Source organism: Leuciscus leuciscus (genome assembly GCF_965113295.1).
Source record: "Leuciscus leuciscus genome assembly, chromosome: 21".
In the NCBI taxonomy this organism is placed as follows: domain Eukaryota; kingdom Metazoa; phylum Chordata; class Actinopteri; order Cypriniformes; family Leuciscidae; genus Leuciscus; species Leuciscus leuciscus.
This window is the reverse complement of record NC_138745.1, coordinates 34,634,401-34,656,275: the sequence shown is the minus strand read 5'-3', so window position 1 is coordinate 34,656,275 and position 21,875 is coordinate 34,634,401. Positions and strand designations below refer to the sequence as shown.

The 21,875-nt window shown below is 34.8% G+C and overlaps 1 protein-coding gene and 2 long non-coding RNA genes across 3 annotated transcripts in view; 1 reads left to right on the top strand and 2 right to left on the bottom strand.

The window, feature by feature from the left end:
- The first annotated feature begins 2,538 nt into the window (after positions 1–2,538).
- The window catches only part of LOC309485203 (uncharacterized protein), a 34,307-nt gene continuing 14,970 nt past the window's right edge, over positions 2,539–21,875 (top strand). Inside the window, exons 1-4 of the mRNA XM_082151966.1 lie at positions 2,539–4,094; positions 4,191–4,226; positions 5,992–6,288; positions 14,191–14,223. Of these exons, the coding sequence (XP_082008092.1) occupies positions 3,899–4,094; positions 4,191–4,226; positions 5,992–6,288; positions 14,191–14,223 (562 nt within the window). The 5' untranslated portion in view covers positions 2,539–3,898. The remainder of the gene's footprint in view (positions 4,095–4,190; positions 4,227–5,991; positions 6,289–14,190; positions 14,224–21,875) is intronic.
- LOC309485233 overlaps positions 14,616–21,875 on the bottom strand; it is a 176,122-nt gene continuing 168,862 nt past the window's right edge. Inside the window, exon 2 of the long non-coding RNA XR_014201106.1 lies at positions 14,616–15,016. This is a non-coding gene — a long non-coding RNA (uncharacterized lncRNA). The remainder of the gene's footprint in view (positions 15,017–21,875) is intronic.
- On the bottom strand, positions 17,367–20,002 carry LOC309485163. Its single transcript, XR_014201080.1, has 3 exons — positions 18,654–20,002; positions 18,504–18,554; positions 17,367–18,326 (listed from the first exon to the last, which is right to left on the bottom strand). It is a non-coding gene; the product is annotated as an uncharacterized lncRNA (long non-coding RNA).

Here is a 21,875-nt window from a genome sequence, read left to right as displayed (position 1 = left end):
CACATCAAGTCTGCTGGATCTCGTCTTTTTCTATTATATCTGATGCAGAGGATTAAAAGAAAAGGGAAGTTGCATGCAGAAACAGTACATCTATCATAAGTGCTACAAAACACTGTTCCTGGGAAACAACATTATGTCATAAATATCCTATATTTCCAGCAGTTTTCTTAATTTTTTTTTAATTTGGTAATCATATAGATTCATCTGTCTTTATTTCTATATAAGCAGAACAAATGTTAATTTAGTCACATAAGCAACCCATTTTTAATTAGTTTATTCTTTATTCGTTCGCTTTTGGCATTTTATATTTTGTGTTTTATAAAAACTGCTGTATTATACTGGTTTTAGCAATGAATGGTGCGCATCATGAGGGTACAATTCATAAATAAAAAATATTTAACTCTCCAATTAACAGATATGGCAGGATTTTAGAAATCAAGAAATCAAATACACTGCTGAAATATAACCAATAACTTTTATTCCATAATTTCTTTTTTCCTGTATCGTCCTAATGCCAATTTTATGATTGGTTTGTGTAGCCTACAAACACTTATGCATTAATTCATCGTGCATTTTATGTACAAAATGTAATTTTTATCACAGAATAAGGCAGAAAATATATTTTATAGTTTTGAAAAGCTATATCACTTAGCACTGCATTATTCATATACTTTATTGTTATGAATATAGACAGAGATGGTTTGAAAAACACATAAATCATGTAATTTGTCGCAATCGTGTGTTTATTGTCTTCATGTTTCATCAGTCAAAATGTTTCTGGATGCCTTGCACCAATTCTACAATTTCCTATATATCATAATCATTTGAGCTCATTGTTTCTGCCTTAAATTATTACATTGTTTAAATTAATAAATTTTTAGCTAACTGATTTTGAATATGTACATTTCTGAAATGCATAACTTAGACAGTTACGTCTGATAACAGATCCCTCTAACTGTAATGTGGACTCATGCATTTTCTTTAAACTGCTGTGAAACGACTTGTATTGTGAAAAGAGATTTCCTGCAACGTCATAAATTATTACTTCTATGAGTCCGTTTTGGACTTTCTGCGAGAGAGCGCCCTCCGGCTTCCAGTATGAATGAAACACATCGCCTCGTTATGGATGAGAATAACACGCCAGTTCATGCATAAACTATCATGTCTCATCTTTGAATTTAAATATAAATGTATTAATATTGGCTCATGAAACCTCTAGTGAACACACTTGCGTTGGATGAATTTTTTTTTTATTAAAAGTGCGTGGGACACGTCCCACAGTCCCCCAAGTATTCTATGCACATAAGTTGCTGTATTATTCTTATTTCTTTTAATTATTTTAATTTATCCTATGTAAAGCACTTTGAATTGCCATTGTGTATGAAATGTGCTATATAAATAAACTTGCCTTGCCTTGCCTTGCCTATTATATGATATACTCTGTTATTTTTCAGATGACATCAGTGTAAGCTGTGAGGATGTGACTGGAACTGTGAGGAAAGAAGTAACTCTCACCTGCAGCGTCTCTCTGAAGAACTCTGGATGCTGCTTTACAGGATATAAGTTTCAATATCCTGAGATCCATAAAGAATCAGATATCTGTAAACAAACTGTTTCTAAAGGCTCACAGAGAAACAGCTTCACATGCAGCTTCAGTCCAACTACAGCAATAATGGGAAAATTCAGATTCTTTTTGCAAACAAATTGTGGAAATAAAAGAACAGAATTCACTGTGGATATAACAGGTACAGTATATAATACTGCTGTTTATAATTCAATAAATGTTTACAACTGTACTTTTATTTTCAATCTACTAACATTGGTTTAAAATCTGTTCACAGAGACCAGTAAACCTGAACCTGTCACTAAAGATCCTGGTAAGGAAGATATTATATTGTATTATAATTATTTATTATTGAGTATGAATTCAGGTTACTTACAGAAAGCTCTTATACAGTTGTTATATATAAAACAACTTCCTGCTGTTGTTATATAACAAGAATATCAAGTAGTTATATAACATGAATTGATGTTCATGTTAATACAGAATTTGTGTACCATATTCATTTATACCATGGTCTGGGTGAATACTCGATTCTGATTGGCTGCAGGGTGTCCATTAAAAAGTGATAGAGGACACCTAGTAAAGGAGTTCTGGTGAAACTGACTGTTTACCGTTCGAAATGAATAAATAAATGCGCTGGCTACATCAGCTGTGAGTAACCATAGCAACAGGCAGTAAACTGAAGGGTTCTACGACTATAAATATCTCCGGTTGCTAAATAAACCGTCAGGCGTAACCAGGGAAACCAAGTTATTGTTTGTAAAAACTTTAGATTTCGATTGTAAAACTAATTAAAATATAAACTAATGTTTTAAAAATGTGTTATTTGGCAAGTGACCATGGTATAAGCGGGTTAATGCCCTTCGAGGTGTCCATTGTCAGGTATTAATGGACTTCGGCGGAGTCCATAACCAATAACTTTTATTCCATAATATTTTTTCCTGTATTGTCCTAATGCCAATTGTATGATTGGTTTGTGTAGCCTACAAACACTTATGCATTAATTCATCGTGCATTTTATGTACAAAATGTAATTTTTATCACAGAATAAGGCAGAAAATATATTTTATAGTTTTTAAAAGCTATATCACTTGGCACTGCATTATTCATATACTTTATTGTTATGAATATAGACAGAGATGGTTTGAAAAACACATAAATCATGTAATTTGTCGCAATCGTGTGTTTATTGTCTTTACGTTTCATCAGTCAAAATGTTTCTGGATGCCTTGCACCAATTCTACAATTTCCTATATATCATAATCATTTGAGCTCATTGTTTCTGCCTTAGATTATCACATTGTTTAAATTAATACATTTCTGTCAGGACCACTACCGTCAAATACGATTGACAATTAGCATACAGTTTGGATTGGCGGTGTGGTTCTGTTCTGGGCGAGAACTCCCTGTGCATCCATGCAGTCTATAGCATTAATAAGAGTAATAACCCTCCTTAGGGTAAACAGAACTGAACCAACATGAATGTTTGCAAATATATTTAATTCAAGATTTTAAAGTACAACATTATTCGATAATTCTGATTCAAGGGGAATCAGAATGCCAAATCCTGACTGGGCGAGAGGAGGAGCTGGGGAGGGAGGAGGGTAATTAGCTCCTGAGAAACGCGATAGCTGCTGATAATACTGAAGGAGCTTATATATGTATACGGTGATAGGCGTCGTATTCCTATATGTAGATGAGGATCAGCTGAGAGTCACTGATGCGAGCTTGACTAACGTGACCTGCCAGAACTAACGCTACACTTGATTTTTAGCTAACTGATTTTGAATATGTACATTTCTGAAATGCATAACTTAGACAGTTACCTCTGATAACAGATCCCTCTAACTGTAATGTGGACTCATGCATTTTCTTTAAACTGCTGTGAAACGACTTGTATTGTGAAAAGAGATTTCCTGCAACGTCATAAATTATTACTTCTATGAGTCCGTTTTGGACTTTCTGCGAGAGAGCGCCCTCCGGCTTCCAGTATGAATGAAACACATCGCCTCGTTATGGATGAGAATAAAACGCCAGGTCATGCATAGACTATCATGTCTCTTTGAATTTAAATCTAAATTTATTTTTATTGGCTCATGAAACCTCTAGTGAACACACTTGCGTGGGATGAATTTTTGTTTTATTAAAAGTGCGTGGGACACGTCCCACAGTCCCCCAAGTATTCTATGCACATAAGTTGCTGTATTATATGATATACACTGTAATTTTTCAGGTGACATCAGTGTAAGCTGTGAGGATGTGACTGGAACTGTGGGTGAAGAAGTAACTCTCACATGCAGCGTCTCTCTGAAGAAGTCTAGATGCTGCATTACAATGTATAAGTTTCAATACCCTGAGAAATATAATGACTCCGAAATCTGTAGAGAAGAGTTTCCTCAGGACTCCTGTGAACCGAGAAACAGCTTCACATGCAGCTTCAGTCCAACTACAGTAATGATGGGAGAACTCAGATTCTTTATCCAAACAGATTGTGGAAGTAAAAGAACAGAATTCACTGTGGATATAACAGGTACAGTATATAATACTGCTGTTTATAATTCAGTAAATGTTTACAACTGTACATTTATTTTCAATCTACTAACATTGGTTTAAAATCTGTTAACAGAGCCCAGTAAACCTGAACCTGTCACTGAAGATCCTGGTAAGGAAGATATTACTTTGTATTATAATTATTTATTATTGAGTATGAAGTCAGGTTACTTACAGAAAGCTCTTATATAGTTGTTATATATATAAAACAACTTCCTGCTGTTCTAATATAACAAGAATATCAAGTAGTTATATAACATGACTTGATGATGTTCATGTTAATACAGAATTTGTGTACCATATTCAGATATAATTGATTGTTATTTACTGACACAAATTACTATAAAAAAGGAAACTGGTCTTCTGTCACTTTTCAGAAATAATCAGAAATAAATGACTTTATTACACATTTAATAAATCATCACACAATAAGTGAAATCCATCAAGTTTCTTCCAATTAATGTTTTTATGCTCAAGCTCTTTTTTCATTAAACAATGTGTTCATGTACTTTAGTAAGTACATCGTTACATTTCACATCAAGTCTGCTGGATCTCGTCTTTTTCTATTATATCTGATGCAGATTATTAAAAGAAAAGGGAAGTTGCATGCAGAAACAGTACATCTATCATAAGTGCTACAAAACACTGTTCCTGGGAAACAACATTATGTCATAAATATCCTATATTTCCAGCAGTTTTCTTAATTTTTTTTTAATTTGGTAATCATATAGATTCATCTGTCTTTATTTCTATATAAGCAGAACAAATGTTAATTTAGTCACATAAGCAACCCATTTTTAATTAGTTTATTCTTTATTCGTTCACTTTTGGCATTTTATATTTTGTGTTTTATAAAAACTGCTGTATTATACTGGTTTTAGCAATGAATGGTGCGCATCATGAGGGTACAATTCATAAATACCGATAATAAAAAATATTTAACTCTCCAATTAACAGAAATGGCAGGATTTTATGGCTAAGAAATCAAATACACTGCTGAAATATAACCAATAACTTTTATTCCTTTTTTAAAAAAAATTTTATTGTCCTAATGACAATTGTATGATTGGTTTGTGTAGCCTACAAACACTTATGCATTAATTCATCGTGCATTTTACGTACAAAATGTAATTTTTATCACAGAATAAGGCAGAAAATATATTTTATAGTTTTTAAAAGTTACATCACTTAGTACTGCATTATTCATATACTTTATTGTTATGAATATAGACAGAGATGGTTTGAAAAACACATAAATCATGTAATTTGTCACAATCGTGTGTTTATTGTCTTTACGTTTCATCAGTCAAAATGTTTCTGGATGCCTTGCACCAATTCTACAATTTCCTATATATCATAATCATTTGAGCTCATTGTTTCTGCCTTAAATTATTACATTTTTTTAATTAATATATTTTTTAGCTAACTGATTTTGAATATGTACATTTCTGAAATGCATAACTTAGACAGTTACCTCTGATAACAGATCCCTCTAACTGTAATGTGGACTCATGCATTTTCTTTAAACTGCTGTGAAACGACTTGTATTGTGAAAAGAGATTTCCTGCAACGTCATAAATTATTACTTCTATGAGTCCGTTTTGGACTTTCTGCGAGAGAGCGCCCTCCGGCTTCCAGTATGAATTGAAACACATCGCCTCGTTATGGATGAGAATAACACGCCAGGTCATGCATATCATGTCTTTTTGAATTTAAATATAAATGTATTAATATTGGCTCATGAAACCTCTAGTGAACACACTTGCGTTGGATGAATTTTTGTTTTATTAAAAGTGCGTGGGACACGTCCCACAGTCCCCCAAGTATTCTATGCACATAAGTTGCTGTATTATATGATATACTCTGTTATTTTTCAGATGACATCAGTGTAAGCTGTGAGGATGTGACTGGAACTGTGAGGAAAGAAGTAACTCTCACCTGCAGCGTCTCTCTGAAGAACTCTAGATGCTGCATTACAATGTATAAGTTTCAATATCCTGAGAAATATAATGACTCCACAATCTGTAGAGAAGAGTTTCCTCAGGACTCCTGTGAACAGAGAAACAGCTTCACATGCAGCTTCAGTCCGACTACAGCAATGACGGGACCGTTCAGATTCTTTGTGCAAACAAATTGTGGAAATAAAAGAACAGAATTCACTGTGGATATAACAGGTACAGTATATAATACTGCTGTTTATAATTCAATAAATGTTTACAACTGTACTTTTATTTTCAATCTACTAACATTGGTTTAAAATCTGTTAACAGAGCCCAGTAAACCTGAACCTGTCACTGAAGATCCTGGTAAGGAAGATATTACTTTGTATTATAATTATTTATTATTGAGTATGAATTCAGGTTACTTTCAGAAAGCTCTTATATAGTTGTTATATATATAAAACAACTTCCTGCTGTTCTAATATAACAAGAATATCAAGTAGTTATATAACATGACTTGATGATGTTCATGTTAATACAGAATTTGTGTACCATATTCAGATATAATTGATTGTTATTTACTGACACAAATTACTATAAAAAAGGAAACTGGTCTTCTGTCACTTTTCAGAAATAATCAGAAATAAATGACATGTTAAAAGATGCTTAAAGTCCAAGAAAGTGTTCAAATATTGATCATGGAAGAGTTTCCAAATAATGACCTGATATGTTTGAATTTTAATATAATACTGTTGTTTATAATTCAATAAATGTTTGCAAATGTGCATCTATTTTTAGTCTAGTAGTTTTAAAAAAATCTTGTTAAAGCTTCTGAAAATCAAGTTATTGTATGTATTTAATTATAATTATTGATTACTCTAGATTACTTATATTGACAGAAAACTGTCACCATCCCACAGGTGGGACAGCTGCCCATATTAGAACAATAATATCTTAGTAAAAACCTAAAGTAATATTGACAAACTATATATCATTTGAAAGCTTACAATCTCTAGTTTCCATATTTGGTGGCTATTAAAAAAAAAATCAATTACAGAGGAGCAGTAATTTATCAATTTGCAACAAGAATATTTCATATTCATTAGGTGTGTTTAGGCCTTCATTTTGAAATAGAAATAAACATGAAAAATCCTGAAAGATTGGTAGAAACCTCAGTTTGTTTTCATGCCAAGAGTTCAAAAGAGAACACCAATTACATTTTATGAGGAAAAAAAGGTCTGCAAATGTTTTGAATATATAGAAAAATATTATGGATTCTCGATTTGTGATGCGGCAGCGAGCTATAATGCATATATGTGCTCTTTTTATGTGTTTAATAGAGGTTGAAATCAAATCAAATACTGCCAAACCACCCATACTATTTCTGAATAGGATGTATACTTCATAAATTGTATGAAATTATGGAAATACATGGTTCAGATCACTCAAAACATATATGAAAATGGAGGCGCCCTTATATGGTCAGTAAGGAAGCTTGGCTGTCCATCTAGTGAAAGAGTTTGGTACTGCGCCAAAATACAATCTCACCAACCTAAGATTTGGACAGTTAAGGGGTTAAACCAGCTACAAATAAATGATTGAGGCCTGGTTTCACAGACAGGCCTTAGATTAAGTCAGGATTATGCCTTATTTAAATAAGGACATTCAAGTAAATGTTTTAAATGTGCCTTAGAAAAAACAAAAAAACATAAGGCCTACTGGTTTGCATTTTGGAGAGAGAAAAAACAATGGCACTGATATATTTTAAGAAATGTCAGTGCAAATTGCTTTCAGTTAAGACGAACATGCATTTTAGTCTGAGACTAAATGTCTGTGAAATCATGCATTAGTGTTAAAGTTTAAGAAGGAAACTGATATATGATCATGGTTTCCATATAAACACATCAGAGTGCACAGATATCAATATGCATGTGTCAAGAAATCAGTTTGACCAGATTTTCAGCAGAAGAATCATATTGTGATATGATGGAGAATCTCACTTTCTGCAGTCTGATAGGCTGATATTGTGAATTATGATTTTAATGGTTTGTTTGATGCAGAGAAATCCAGTGAGAACGTATCAGGAACATCTCATCAAGACACCGCAGAAGATGGTCTGCCTTTTAAAGGATGTCTTCAATACTGATTTTGTCTTATACATAGTCATATATAGTTTACAGTATATATTACAATTATTTTTACTGTATTTTGTACATGCAGTTTTGTAATAGTGTGAGTACTGTGGTATTGTACAGTGTGCCTTATTGTTAAAAAACAATGTGATGAATAAAGACTTCTCTCTAGAGATGAATATCTGGAACATGGTGATGATGGGTACGGTAAGTTATACCAGTGAAACCAGTAAAGTCAGTGAAGAAGAGACACACAGATGATCAATATGCCTTGTTTATTTGTGTAAAACAAGTGAACTAAACGTATTCTCCGGGAAATCTTTAGACATTTGTTGTTAAATGTTGGATAGAAATATAATTATTTTAAATGGTAACCATGTACAGTAGATTTTAGTTTGATTTTGGGACTAGTTTTCCACATTCTGAGGAATGAGTTGGAGCTACTGTATTTATATTATATTATTCCATAAAAGAAATAGTAAGCTTTGAGCAGAACTTCTGTGAACCCACAGGCACTCTCTATTTAGAAAGATTGACCATAAAAATATATGGGATATATAATTATAAGGGAGAGCGGGGCACAACCTAACGCTTTCTGACTTTCTCAGTCTGTGTAAACCTACTTAGGGTTCAGGGTATTTATCTTGTCCCGCATTAATTTCACACGTCTAGTACAATTGTGTGGTTTTGTTTCATTAATACAGTGTACAAAAATGTCTCAACTTACCCCAAACGAATGGAAGTGAAATGTGACAACATGCCCCATATATGTGATACATTATAACATGACCATATGACAGATTAAAAAGTTATCTGATAATAAAACAATTATACAAGACAAACCAAAATATTTTCTCAATAACATTCAATTAGTAATTTTTTTGTATATAAAATAATGGCATTTTTTAATAATTAAAAATAAACTAATTTTTGAGTTTGACAACAAACACAGCCATACAGTTCAAAACAATAATAATAATAATTTGACTCTCAGTCTTTATAGACATTTTTCTCATGGTTTCGCAATAGCATTTATAATAGAATAGAATAGTTCTAATAGGGACACATTGTAACACAGTGTTCCTGCACAACTGGGATTTAAACCCGGCTAGTGTCTTCTGCTAGTTAGTGAAGCATTAAAGAACGATCTCAACTGTTAAATAACAGATGGGAGATTAAAATAATATCAGATTTGTCTAATTTTAAATAAACAAAAAACAGAGATGAAAATTTTACAAAAGAAATTTACTTTTGCTGGTTAAATAAATGTTCACTGATATCTTAAAAATATCTTACATTACATATAATAATTATTTGATCAGTTCCAGTGGCCTCCACAGTAGTGCACATCAACAGTCCTTTAAAGGGTTTTCTTGTGAATTTGGTGACAGATAATACTGTAGATTATAGGCCTACTATACTATAGCCTATTGATATATTAAATATACGATTATATTATATTACATTACATATAAGATATAGGCCTATATATATTATACTGTATAAAAGATCGTGCATAAGACTATATTATACTATACTGAAGTGTAGTGGGGTTTTGTGTGTTTGCTGTCTTTAAATGCCACAAGCCTATGAAACCAGATCAAGACTGGATATCAGTACGAATCTAGGCTACATATTGACAGCGAACTGCACATGAATGGCAGAGCAAGTCCTGTTTGTATCGCTATTGGAAATTAAAATGTGTGTTTGAATTAAAAATGTGTGTTTGACTACTTCGGTGTTTTTGTCCCCGCCTCCGTGTTGTGACGTAGGCGGTGACGTTGACAAAGGCCTGGCTCAGTCGGGTGTTTTTGTGATGGCGGAGAAGACTGTCCCGACAGGAGAGTTTCTCCCTTTTTAATTTTCAATTCTAAAGAGTTAATCCCTTAACCGCCATAAAAAGACCAGAAGAAGAAGAAGAGTTAATCCCTTTTTTCTCAAACAACATTTCGATTGATGGGAATTATGAAGTTAAGAAGCTGAGTAGGTGAGAATATAGACTTGTGAAGGGTAACTTAACGTTAGTGTTTAATGTTACAAAAGCTTTCCATTTCAGATCAATGCTGTTCTTTTGAACTTTCTATTCATCATAGCATTAATGTGAGTTTATCCGATGTGTTTTAGTCCTGTTTCATGAGCAGCGCGAACTAAGCGATGATGTTTTTCTGTTGTCCAAAACAACTAACTTAATAACAATACAGCATATGAAGGCGATATTCTGCCCTTAAGCGACCACTTTGGTCAATTTCTATTGTTAATATTATACATCAAATGAGTAAGGGATGTCGCCACTGAATAACAGTAATTTTGAAAGTGAAAGTGAAAGTTCATAAATTCACTGGACGAAGACTTAGGCTACAGACAGCAAGTCAAATAGCGCTAATAATAGTCACACTTAACACAAATCTCCTCTATAAATCGAAACTGTGCGTTTCTATGAATTGAAATGTAAGTATGTCTTTCGTTGTGTGGGTGATTGATTGCTTTACCCTGTAAACCAAGGTCCCGATACGCCCTTAGGCCTACATGAAATGTTCGTTAGATTGAATGAATATATAATTAAGTGTATGGCAATCACAGTTACAGTAAATTGTTACAGGTCTCGGTACAGGTTGTAGTCTACTGAGTGTTGTTACAACTTTAACACGATTTGCTTTTACTGAACCCAGCGAGGATGGATATATATATGTATGTTATACTATTCCCAAAACAATTCCTGAATCTGAAAAACGTGTTGTGGAAATGAAACATTACAGGGCCTTAAAGTTGGCATGAAACAAAAAATATATACCTCGTGTTTTAGGTCTTCTATATTGTGAACATTCATCCATGCATCTCAGACTTCTCTCTGGTGACATATACAGGATTTCTCCAATCATTTAGTCGGGTTAGGCTCCGCCCCTGCAATCTCACGTCCATCTGCCTTCTGAGTGCCACGCCCACATCTCAACATTAAATATAAATATAGCATCTACCCTCACTGAGGTCCATTCGTTTGCACCTCATCTCTCTTTCACTTAAAAGTGCTCACTGATCAAAGACACAAAACAGTGCATTTAAATGTTACTATGAATGGGAAAAAGTGCAGTATGGTGGAATAACCCCACCTTATAAATAAAAGAGCCAATCACAGATTGGTGCCTAAGTCATCACTCTAGTTGCTATAGAAACAGTCAGCATCCTTCTGGTCCAGCATGAAATATAAGCTTTTTTGGTGCTGTTTGAGCAAACAACATTTATGGGGCAGTTTATGACATGTCATATTTTGTTGCTTATTTGAAATATGTTATTTAAATGTGAATATGGCAAGTTTTTGAGATTTCAGGATTTCCCTATTCAAATAAATAGGACTTGGTCTTGGATGCCTGAGAAAGATGCCCAGAGGCGTTGCAAATATGGCCGCTTTTCCTTGAAAGAGACTTTGTTACAGCTAGTGAACGCAGTGAATGATTTATATATCTTGACTCAGTGAATTTTAAAACGAGTAGCCTAACAAATGTACAAGTATGCCAAAAAGAGATCTAATTTTCATCTTTTTGATTGACTGGTTTCGGATAAAAGCGTCTGCTAAATGATTAAATGTAATGTAAGTGAATACAGATGATTTATGATTTACAGCACCTTGTGGTTCAGTTCATTATTCATTCATTATACAGCAATTTGCTTAGTCTGCACACAGTGACTTTTAGTCCAGGATAGTTACGGTCATCAACACACAGGACAAGTTCTCCTTTATATAGCTAGTTGGAGCACAATTGCAGGTTCACTTCAGATCTAAATGTTTGTCATGTGTTTTTTGCAGAAGCTCAGCCATGGGTGTTAGTAATGTTGTGCTGATGTTCATTCTGGTTTGGACTTTCACAGCTGCTGATGGTAAGTGAATACATTCTAAAAAATTTACTTTCTCTAAGGTAATTCATCATGCTGTATTATGCATATAACATGGACTGTAGTTTGTGACCCAGAGTCACATGGTAGATGAAGAGTCTCAGATGGAGAGTGTTTGCAGAACCTGTTGCTATTTTTGCATTTCTGTTTGTGATGCTAATATCAAAGAAGCAAAACACTTAAAATGTAATTTCTTGACATGTAAAATGACCAATTATAACCAACTATAAAGTAGCACTGTTATATATATTAACCAGAGAGTGAACTTGAAGCGGTTTAATGCAGTGAAGTTATCACCTCATTGCTGAGAAATATAATGTATATTTCAGTAGTGAAGCTGTTTTATTTATAAAAGTGTAAGAAATTGTAGTCTGGCTCGACCCAGATTCCACTCCAAAATATATTTTAGAATAAGCTTATCTCCAAAATGGCTTAATTATCATAAAGATGAAGGAAGTGAAGTTATATTGTTTCTTGCAAAAGCAAACATCTGTCATGGTATTGGGAGGCATCAGTGCAAACGGCACGGGTAACTTGCATTTGTGTGATTGTAGCACTGACATGGAGGCGTATATTTAGATTATACAGAGACATAAACTGCCATCAAGATGACATCTTTCCTGGGAAGAAAGACAATGCCAGGCCTCATTCTGCACATGCTAGAGTGGTTTCTAGTCACTGCACCATAGAAGAGATGTGCCTGACTGCAGTCCAGATCTGTGTCTTATTGAAAATGTAGGATCACTGTTGGAAACTTTATTCCTTCATCGAAGCAACACCAGGAGGCTTGGGTTGTATCTTTTAAGCAGAAGACATTTATTCTTCCAAGTCTGTAGTTCATCAAGTCTAATCTAAATACAGTATTCATGGTAGTTATACACATTCAAAGAGGGAGGGATTACATAGAGGCGGAGACTCTGAATAAAGCATGTTTAGAAAACACACCCTAGACTGAGGCCGTGGCACATCGGCTCCAGTTCCAAGAGCCATCCAAGACAAAAGGGTCAGAGTCTCACCTACCGAGAGGTGGAGACACTCTAAACAAAGTGTGTAAATTAGGTATGCAAGTTTAGACTGCCTACCCCAGACTGAGAGAATCAACATAACAGTTCATAACCATTCAACGTCTGGGTCAGGGGCTCCGAGAGCCATTAAAGACTTACAATAGAGAAAAAAACAGGACTGGCAGAAACTGTTGATACCATTATCTTAACCTAACTTTAAAATGCTAACTTCAATGTACTCAACTTTTACTGTTGCAACCTAAATTAAACATTTAATACATTTGTAATACAACATCACCCATCATGAAAAGGAGAATCAGGCAACGATGACCATGGACAGTTGTCTTATATCAGACAAGATATGCAAATATTCCACTTGCAACATTTCAACATTAGTATCCTCAATTCCCAAATGATTAAAAAGTGTAATTAAAAGGAAAGGTGATCATGTGACACAGTGGTAAACATACCTCTGTCCTAACTGTGTGTAGCAGCCATCAAAATCCAAATGTGTTTATCTTTACAAAATACAATTAAGTTGATCAGAAAAAAAGTTGGAAATCCTTTCTTGTTGCTTTTGTCAGTTAAATAAAGGTTAAAGATAATTAACAAATCACAGATTCTTTATTTTATTGCATTAAATAAAATGTCCCAACTTTTCTGGAAATGGGGTTGTAGTTTTCTGTTGATTTATTAAACTGATTTAAACTTTTTTGCAGATGACATCAGTGTAAGCTGTGAGGATGTGACTGGAACTGTGGGTGAAGAAGTAACTCTCAACTGCAGCGTCTCTCTGAAGAAGTCTGGATGCTGCATTACAGGATATAAGTTTCAATACCCTAGGAAATATACTGACTCCGCAATCTGTAGAGAAGAGTTTCCTCAGGACTCCTGTGCACAGAGAAACAGCTTCACATGCAGCTTCAGTTCAACTACAGTAATGACGGGAGAATTCAGATTCTTTGTGCTTACAAATAAAGGAACGAGATCAGCTGAATTCACTGTGAACATAACAGGTACCGTATATAATACTGCTGTTTATAATTCAATAAATGTTTGCAATTGTACTTTTATTTTCAATCTACTAACAGTGGTTTAAAATCTGTTAACAGAGACCAGTAAACCTGAACCCACTGAAGATCCTGGTAAGAAATATATAACGTTGATTATTGAGTTACTTATGGATCACAGAAAACTGATGTTTAGTTTCTTGTCAGAATATTTATCATTTTAAAAATCACCTGTGAATAAATTATTTGATGAGTGATTTTAGAGATGTTTAGATCTGGTCTGTCGGTCAAGAAATCAGTTTGATCAGATTCTCAGCAGCAGAAATGTTTTGTGAAGTTTGTGTGGAGAATCTGACTGATGTTTGATAGGCTGAAGTTGACTTCATGTTAAACAATTATTTAAACCGTTTAATTGCACCTTTCCAGAGTCAACATCAATAACAGAAAAGAATGAGAGAAGAGAAGGAGACGATACAAGATCTAGGAACGCTGTCATCGCTGCAATTACAGGCTGTTTCATCATCATCATCATCATCATCATAATGACTATCATTTACAAAAAGAAACCAAACTACAGCCAATCTTGTGGATTCCAGAGGATGTTTCTGTGCCATAAACATGATGATAACAACAGCAATTTCCAAGAGCAAAATCCAGAAAATCTAATATCACTGACTGCAGTATGAAAGCATTGAGTTTTGTTTGACTGGGGTGGTTGATTATTCACTGTTCTAACTTTAGTTAGTGTGTAATGTTGCTGTTTGAGCATAAACAACATCTGCAAAGTTACAACACTCAAAGTTCAAAGCAAAGGGAGATATTTGCTTTTAAAGAAATAGCTTTTTAAGGTCTACAACAAACGGCTGGTAGAGACTACAAGAGCTTCCTTCCACGTTAGTGACATCACCAACCCTAAAATGTACATAAACTCCGCCCCCGGGAACGTGATTTATAGATTATCAAGACAGAATATGCTAATCAATGACTAGAAGATAACTACACATAAGCTACATAACTTCATCAACTAACCGTTCAGAAATGTTGTCTACATGTTGGCACTTCTTCTTGAGTCTCTCCATCTTTGTCTGACTCCGGTTTGAACATAAAAGGCTAAAAGTTTTTGACATTTTGTGTGTCTATGTATATCTATGAACATTGAGACAATGCAACAAATCCCAAACTGTGTTTGGTTTTGTCCTTTTTTTTCTGACTTTCAGAAATGCTTATAATGAATGACAATTTTGTATTTGGTACCTTAAAGGTATAGCGGAGGATCTTTCCAAATTTTAGATAAGACCCGCCCTCTCCACTTTTTGAAAAGTTTGATTGATTCACCAGAATGATTGACAATTAGGAGGACCAATAGTATAGGTTACCCACCAGGAAGTAAAACATCCTCCGCTATACCTTTAAGTATGGAAATTAAATTGGACTTTTATCATTCTCTGTACCTGCAGTTTTCTAATACTGTGAACAGTGTGGCTTTGTACATTGTCCTTTATTATTTAAAACAAAAAATTAAATGAAAAAAGTCTTGTAATACTCTCTAAAGATGAATATCTGAAAGCTTTTTTATCACCACATGATGATGGGTAAATTACAGTCGGCTACCAGTAAAGCCAGTAAAGATGGTGAAGGGTGGCTGCACAGAGATCATCTGAATCTATGCCTTATTTATTTGTTAAATATCAAGTCATTTTTTACAAATACTGATTGTTTCATTTCAAAGCAGCTTTACAGTAATAACAGGAAAATAATAACTTTGTCAGAACAAAGTTTGTTTCGGCTGTACAGCAGAGATAGAGGAAAGTCATTGTCCAGCTAAAGTAAGTTCAGCATTGATTCATTTCCATTGGATGAATTTTAGATATACACTGTTTTATTTATTTTTTACAGGTGATAAGAGATTTTTGATTACAATCCACATTGTATATGCCATTCATTGTCTTTTATTTTAATGTTAACATTGTAATTGTATTTATTAAATGATTAAAGTCTCATGATACTCTCAATATTGTCCAAAGTCTCTTTTTAGAATTTTTAATCAACTTTAATGTCTGTGAAGGGAAAACTATAGTGACAATTACAAGTTAGTCTGTGGTAATTGGTGATGTAGGAATATAAAGTCAGAAAGCCGAGTGTTATACATATTTGAATATAATGTATTAGGAAGATGCCTTTCTTAAGAACAATGTGGATTTACTTTTAAACTGTAACATATTTAAATATAAGTTTAGCATGTGCTGGATGATGATGCGTCAGCCAATGTGTTTTTATAGGAAATAAATAGAAACATTTGCTATTCTTTTATAGCACAAAATGACAAATATTAAATTAGGGGTAAGATGATCCCTACTGGATAAACTTTTACAGAATTTATCATTTACTTTTCATATAGTTCTTATTAATATTTATATATTTTTTAAGTGGCATTAATGTAAAATAATAAATCAGCTATTGTATTTAAAATTTTATTTTGACTTATAGTTAAATAATTGAATAACCAATGACTATGAGCCTATAACCAATGAGAATCCCAGTAACAGAGATTAATCTGAAAGGTAAAATTATTCTATGACTAATATACATGCTAATGAATATTTGCCCATATTTTAATTGAAGATATGTCATAATAGAAACTCTGAAAGCGAATTTAATGATTTAATGAATTAACCGATAGGTTTTAATAAAAGCAAAGATGTCTGAAATGTACATCTAATAAAAAATAATTTAAAAAAACCCCATTAATTACAGTAAGTATTAAGTCTAAACATAATAACACAACAACATGCCACTTATTATCTTTTTACGTCAAAATATAAACTACAACTTTTACTCCACAAATCCAAAAAAAAAAACACTAATGTGTCCACAAATCACTCATTAACAAATAGACACAAAAAAACTTTGATATTCAACACAACAGTGTCATAGATCACCATTATCCTGAGACACAAAATTAGATCAATTATCCTTAACTTTGTTTCGGCTGACTAAATGTCACAAATGTTAATATTCAGATGAAATTACAAAATTGAAAATATCATAGCCATTCATTAAAAGTGTTGAGATGAGATTTTGTGGCATCTATTGTCAGGATAAAATCATTTTGCCCCATATTACCCAGCTGTTGCAATGCGTTCTCCTGCCAGCAGAGGGCGTGTCCGGCTGAGATTAAATATTTGTCTTTGACCAATATGATTATCAGATGAAACTGATGTTTTTATAGACTAGTGTTGCTCATTGCGCGGGAAATAATGCGGTGATATGACTGTTGTGTTTATGTACTTGTCAGGAGATGGCGCTGTAGTTCACATGTTGATACCTATAAAAGGTGTAGAGTAAGAATGGAGGGTTGCACCTGCTGCCTAATCATGTAAATGGCTGGCACTGTTATATTGCTTGTGGGTTTGAATAAACCTTGAAGAAATGAGAACTTTCTTGTCTTCATGATTACCTGGACCTAGACATAACAAATTGGCGACGAGGATTTTGCTGTTCTACATGAAAGATGTCTGCTGTTGCTTCTTTTCCTACGCCATTCTTACCATGTCCGGGTGAGCCGTCTATTCCTTTTGGCGTCTGGTTGAAGATGTTTGAGAATTACTTACTTGTCGTAAATGCATCAGGAGATGACTGGCCAGTTGCAAGAAAGCGAGCTTTGTTTCTTCATTGCCTGGGAACAGAAGGGCAGAGACTATTCTATACTTTACCAAACCCAGGAGAAACAATGGAGGATGCTATTGAGACTTTGAAACTACACTTTATTCCTCGACGTAATGTTGTGGCTGAGCGTCATGCATTCAGAAAACGAATTCAAGCACCAGGTGAAACAATCCTGCAGTATGTTGCTTCTCTTCGGGACTTAGCCACCACATGTGAGTTTGCATCTAATAATGATGAAATGTTGCGAGATCAATTAGTGGAGAATGTAAACAGTCATCGTATTAGAGAACGTCTGTTGTTAGAGACTGATTTGACGCTTAACAAGGCTATTACTATTGCTACACAAATGGAGGCTGCTGGTGAACAAGCTAAACTTTTTTCAAATCAGACTTCAGTACCTGTGCAAGCAATACAAGCAACAAGTGTGCCTGCTGTTGATCGTTACAAAAGACAATCACCTTTGAAACCTCTGCCTGTGCCTTCAAAGTCTTTTGCTACTTCCTTGGCTCGTGCATGTTATCGATGTGGATCTACAAAACATCTTGCAAATGATTCCAGATGTCCTGCAGTTTCTGTAAAGTGCAATAATTGTCAAAAGTTGGGACATTTTTCAAGAGTGTGTCGTTCACAGCAAACACATTCTGTACATGAGATTGAACTTCCTGAGCTTCAGATTCTTTACATGCATGATTCAGTATCTAATAAGATCAAGTGTACTACTACTATCATGACTGCATCAGTCTCTGTACCTGTGGAGTTGATTGTGGATTCTGGATCTTCCGTTTCCATTCTGCCTAAATCTGTGTATGAAAAACACTTTAAACAAGACTCTTTGCTGCCTCCTGCTGTTAAATTGGTGATGTATTCACGAAATCCAATACCAGTGCTTGGTTGTCTACCTGTTACTGTTACCAGAGATAATATGACCTGTAATACTTCAATCTTTATAGTCGAATGTGGCACTGCTCTTCTTGGAATGGATTTAATTAATGGATTGCATCTCAAGTTTGAAGGTTCTTCCATACTTCCAGGACCGACTCCGTCTTCAGCCTCTGTAATGCGACTTTCTGCTTCTGTGCCTGTTACTAAGCTAGGATGTGCAAAAGGATTTGAGCATAAGGTAAAAACTTCTTCAGTGGTGAAACCTGTACGTCAGAAACTCAGACGGTTGCCATTATCTGTTCGAAATGCTGTCAGTGATGAACTTCAACGCCTTCTTGACTTGGGTGTTATTGAACGAGTGGATGCATCACCGTGGATTTCTCCAATTGTAGTTGTTCAGAAGAAGACCGGTGGTATTCGCATGTGTGTAGACCTGCGAGAACCAAATAAAGCTGTTGTTGCGGACAGTTATCCTTTGCCCCATATTGATGAGATGATGTCTATGCTGCGTGGAGCAACTGTCTTTTCTACAATTGATTTAGAGAATGCTTATTTCCAGCTTTTGTTACATGAAGAAAGTCGTGATCTGACTGCATTCATCACCCATGAAGGACTATTCCGATTCTGTCGAGTACCTTATGGCCTTGCTTCAGCTCCATCTGCATTTCAGAAAATGCTAGCAACTGTATTACAAGGATTGCCAAACGTAGCCAATTATTTGGATGATGTCATTGTCTGGGGACACACAAAAAGTGACCATGACCACATGCTCAAAGTGGTTCTTCAGCGCATACATGATGCAGGCTTACAGTTGAATGATTCAAAATGTCACTTTAATAAAAGCAGTTTGCGCTTCCTTGGTCATACTGTATCTGCACAGGGTATTCACCCAGATGAGGATCATCTTAGTGCAATGCTTCATGCTCCTGTTCCTAAAGATGCACATCAGCTCCGTTCCCTTCTTGGATTGTTGTCATGGTACAATAAATTCATTCCAAATTTCGCTACAGTTGTAGAACCATTGCGTGCTTGCATCAGACAAGGTTCTGAGTTTAGCTGGTCAGATGAGGCTCAGAAGAGTTTCAGTACTGTAAAGGAGTTGTTACTCCAAAGCCCTGCTTTAGCATTGTTTGACTCTAACTTGCCTATTGTCGTTTCAACGGATGCGTCAGATTATGGACTAGGTGCTGTATTCTCTCAAATTCATGAAAACAACACAGAGCACATTGTTGCATTTGCTTCAAGAACATTGTCTACTGCAGAACGCAAATATTCAACGATTGAAAAGGAAGCTTTAGCATGTGTCTGGGGTGTTGAAAAATGGAGAACTTACCTCTGAGGTCGAAAATTTCTTCTACGTACGGATCATCAGGGGCCTCATGTACAAAGACTTGCGTTGAATTCATACTAAAACATTGCGTACGGACAAAGCTGTAAATGTGCGTACGCACAAAAAAAACCAGATGTATGAATCTCTGCGTACGAAGGATCCCACGCATATTCTCTTTGTACATCCCAGTTAACGTAAAATTGAGCGCACATGCACGAGCACAACGCCCCACCCAGTCTCCTCCCTTAATTAAATTAATTTAAATATGGTAATGAGTCCACTTTGGCAAAAGAAAACAGTAATAAAATGGCGGCAAGAAACGAAACTTTACAGAAAGTGAATTGGAGGAGGTGCTACTATCGGAGGTAGAAACGAAAAAAAAAAAAAATTATTTGGAACTTTGTCCTCCGGAATTAATAACAAAAGGAAAAAATATGAGTGGGAGAGTTTGGCTGATGCCGGTGGGATCTGAAAGTCGCACTGTAGAGTAGTACAGTTGAGACACTTTTTGCGTTTTGATTTTCCACACAAAAATAGACACTGAAAAGAAGTGAATTTCCACATGACATGCCACATGACATTTCATTAGCTTGTAGACTAAGATATTATCAATCAATAATTCCTACAAGTAGTTTATATTTTCCACAATTAGATCATAAAAATAAGGTGCTTTTTGTCTCAACTTTGTCTCAACTGTACCAATATGTGGTACAGTTGAGACAGTGCATGGTACAGTTGAGACACCCATTTTTAATGATGTAAAGGTAACTAACCATTCATTGTAAATAATAAAAAATAAAGACAAATAAAGAAAATAACAATTGGGCAACATTTTTTTTATTCATCCATTTATATTCATTCATTTTATTTAAATTAGCACTGGTTAAAATGTATAAAGCAGGAACAAGATATTAACAATATTTCTTAATAATACACAGTTTAAATATCACAAATATCTAATTTTATTTTAATTTGCGTCCTATGCTGGCTAATTACGACGTTTAACCTGTTATCATCACACTGAACAACTAAACAGTGTGTTTCCTAATAGAACTCTATCGGGGGTACAGTAGATATGTGTCTCAACAATCCCCCGCTGGCCACCTCGCACATTTCTCTAGATTTTGCAATTACCTTGCATGACACAGTACCATGAAATATGTCCGTTTTTAGGGCACAGAATAACGTTTGTGGTGATACCAGTTATGTTTAACAGTCATATAGGGATAAAAAGCTATTCATTGTGGAGAGTGCATGGTGAAGTGAACATCATATCTTAGGAAAAAAAAAAACTTTCCCCGATATCTTCGGATCGGAGATGCGTCCGTTGTTCAAATTTCCCACGATCAAAGAGGACTCTAATACGCTCGCACAGCAAAAATCACAACTTGTGCTTGCTGCGAACACAAGTTATTTAAGGTGTCTCAACTGTACACCGTCTACCCTAAATGACCATAAAAAGAAATGGTCTGATATAAAGGTGGACATTAAACCAAAGCTGTCATTGCCATAGACTAAGGGTTGTATCAGTTTGCATATGCTTTTATATGTTCTTACTTAATTGCATAATTGATAGAATATTCCCATAATGCTCGTGTGACAATATTATGTCAATTATTTTATAAATTGCAAATTAATAGCAATGCTTCCCACAGGTGGTGGTGCGATAGACTTGTAGAACGAAAATTCGTTGTGTAATGTTTGCAACTTCACTTCATTGCCTGTAAGAGTCGCCAACGGACAAAAACAATGAGAAATGTACGTACGCCAGACATGAAATTGGCGTGGATGAACGCACATTCTCGCGTTAATTTCACTGTTAGTACATACGACCGTGAGCGTGAAAGCTGGCGTACGCAAAGTTTTTGTGCGTACGCAAGATTGATACATGAGGCCCCAGGCCTTGACA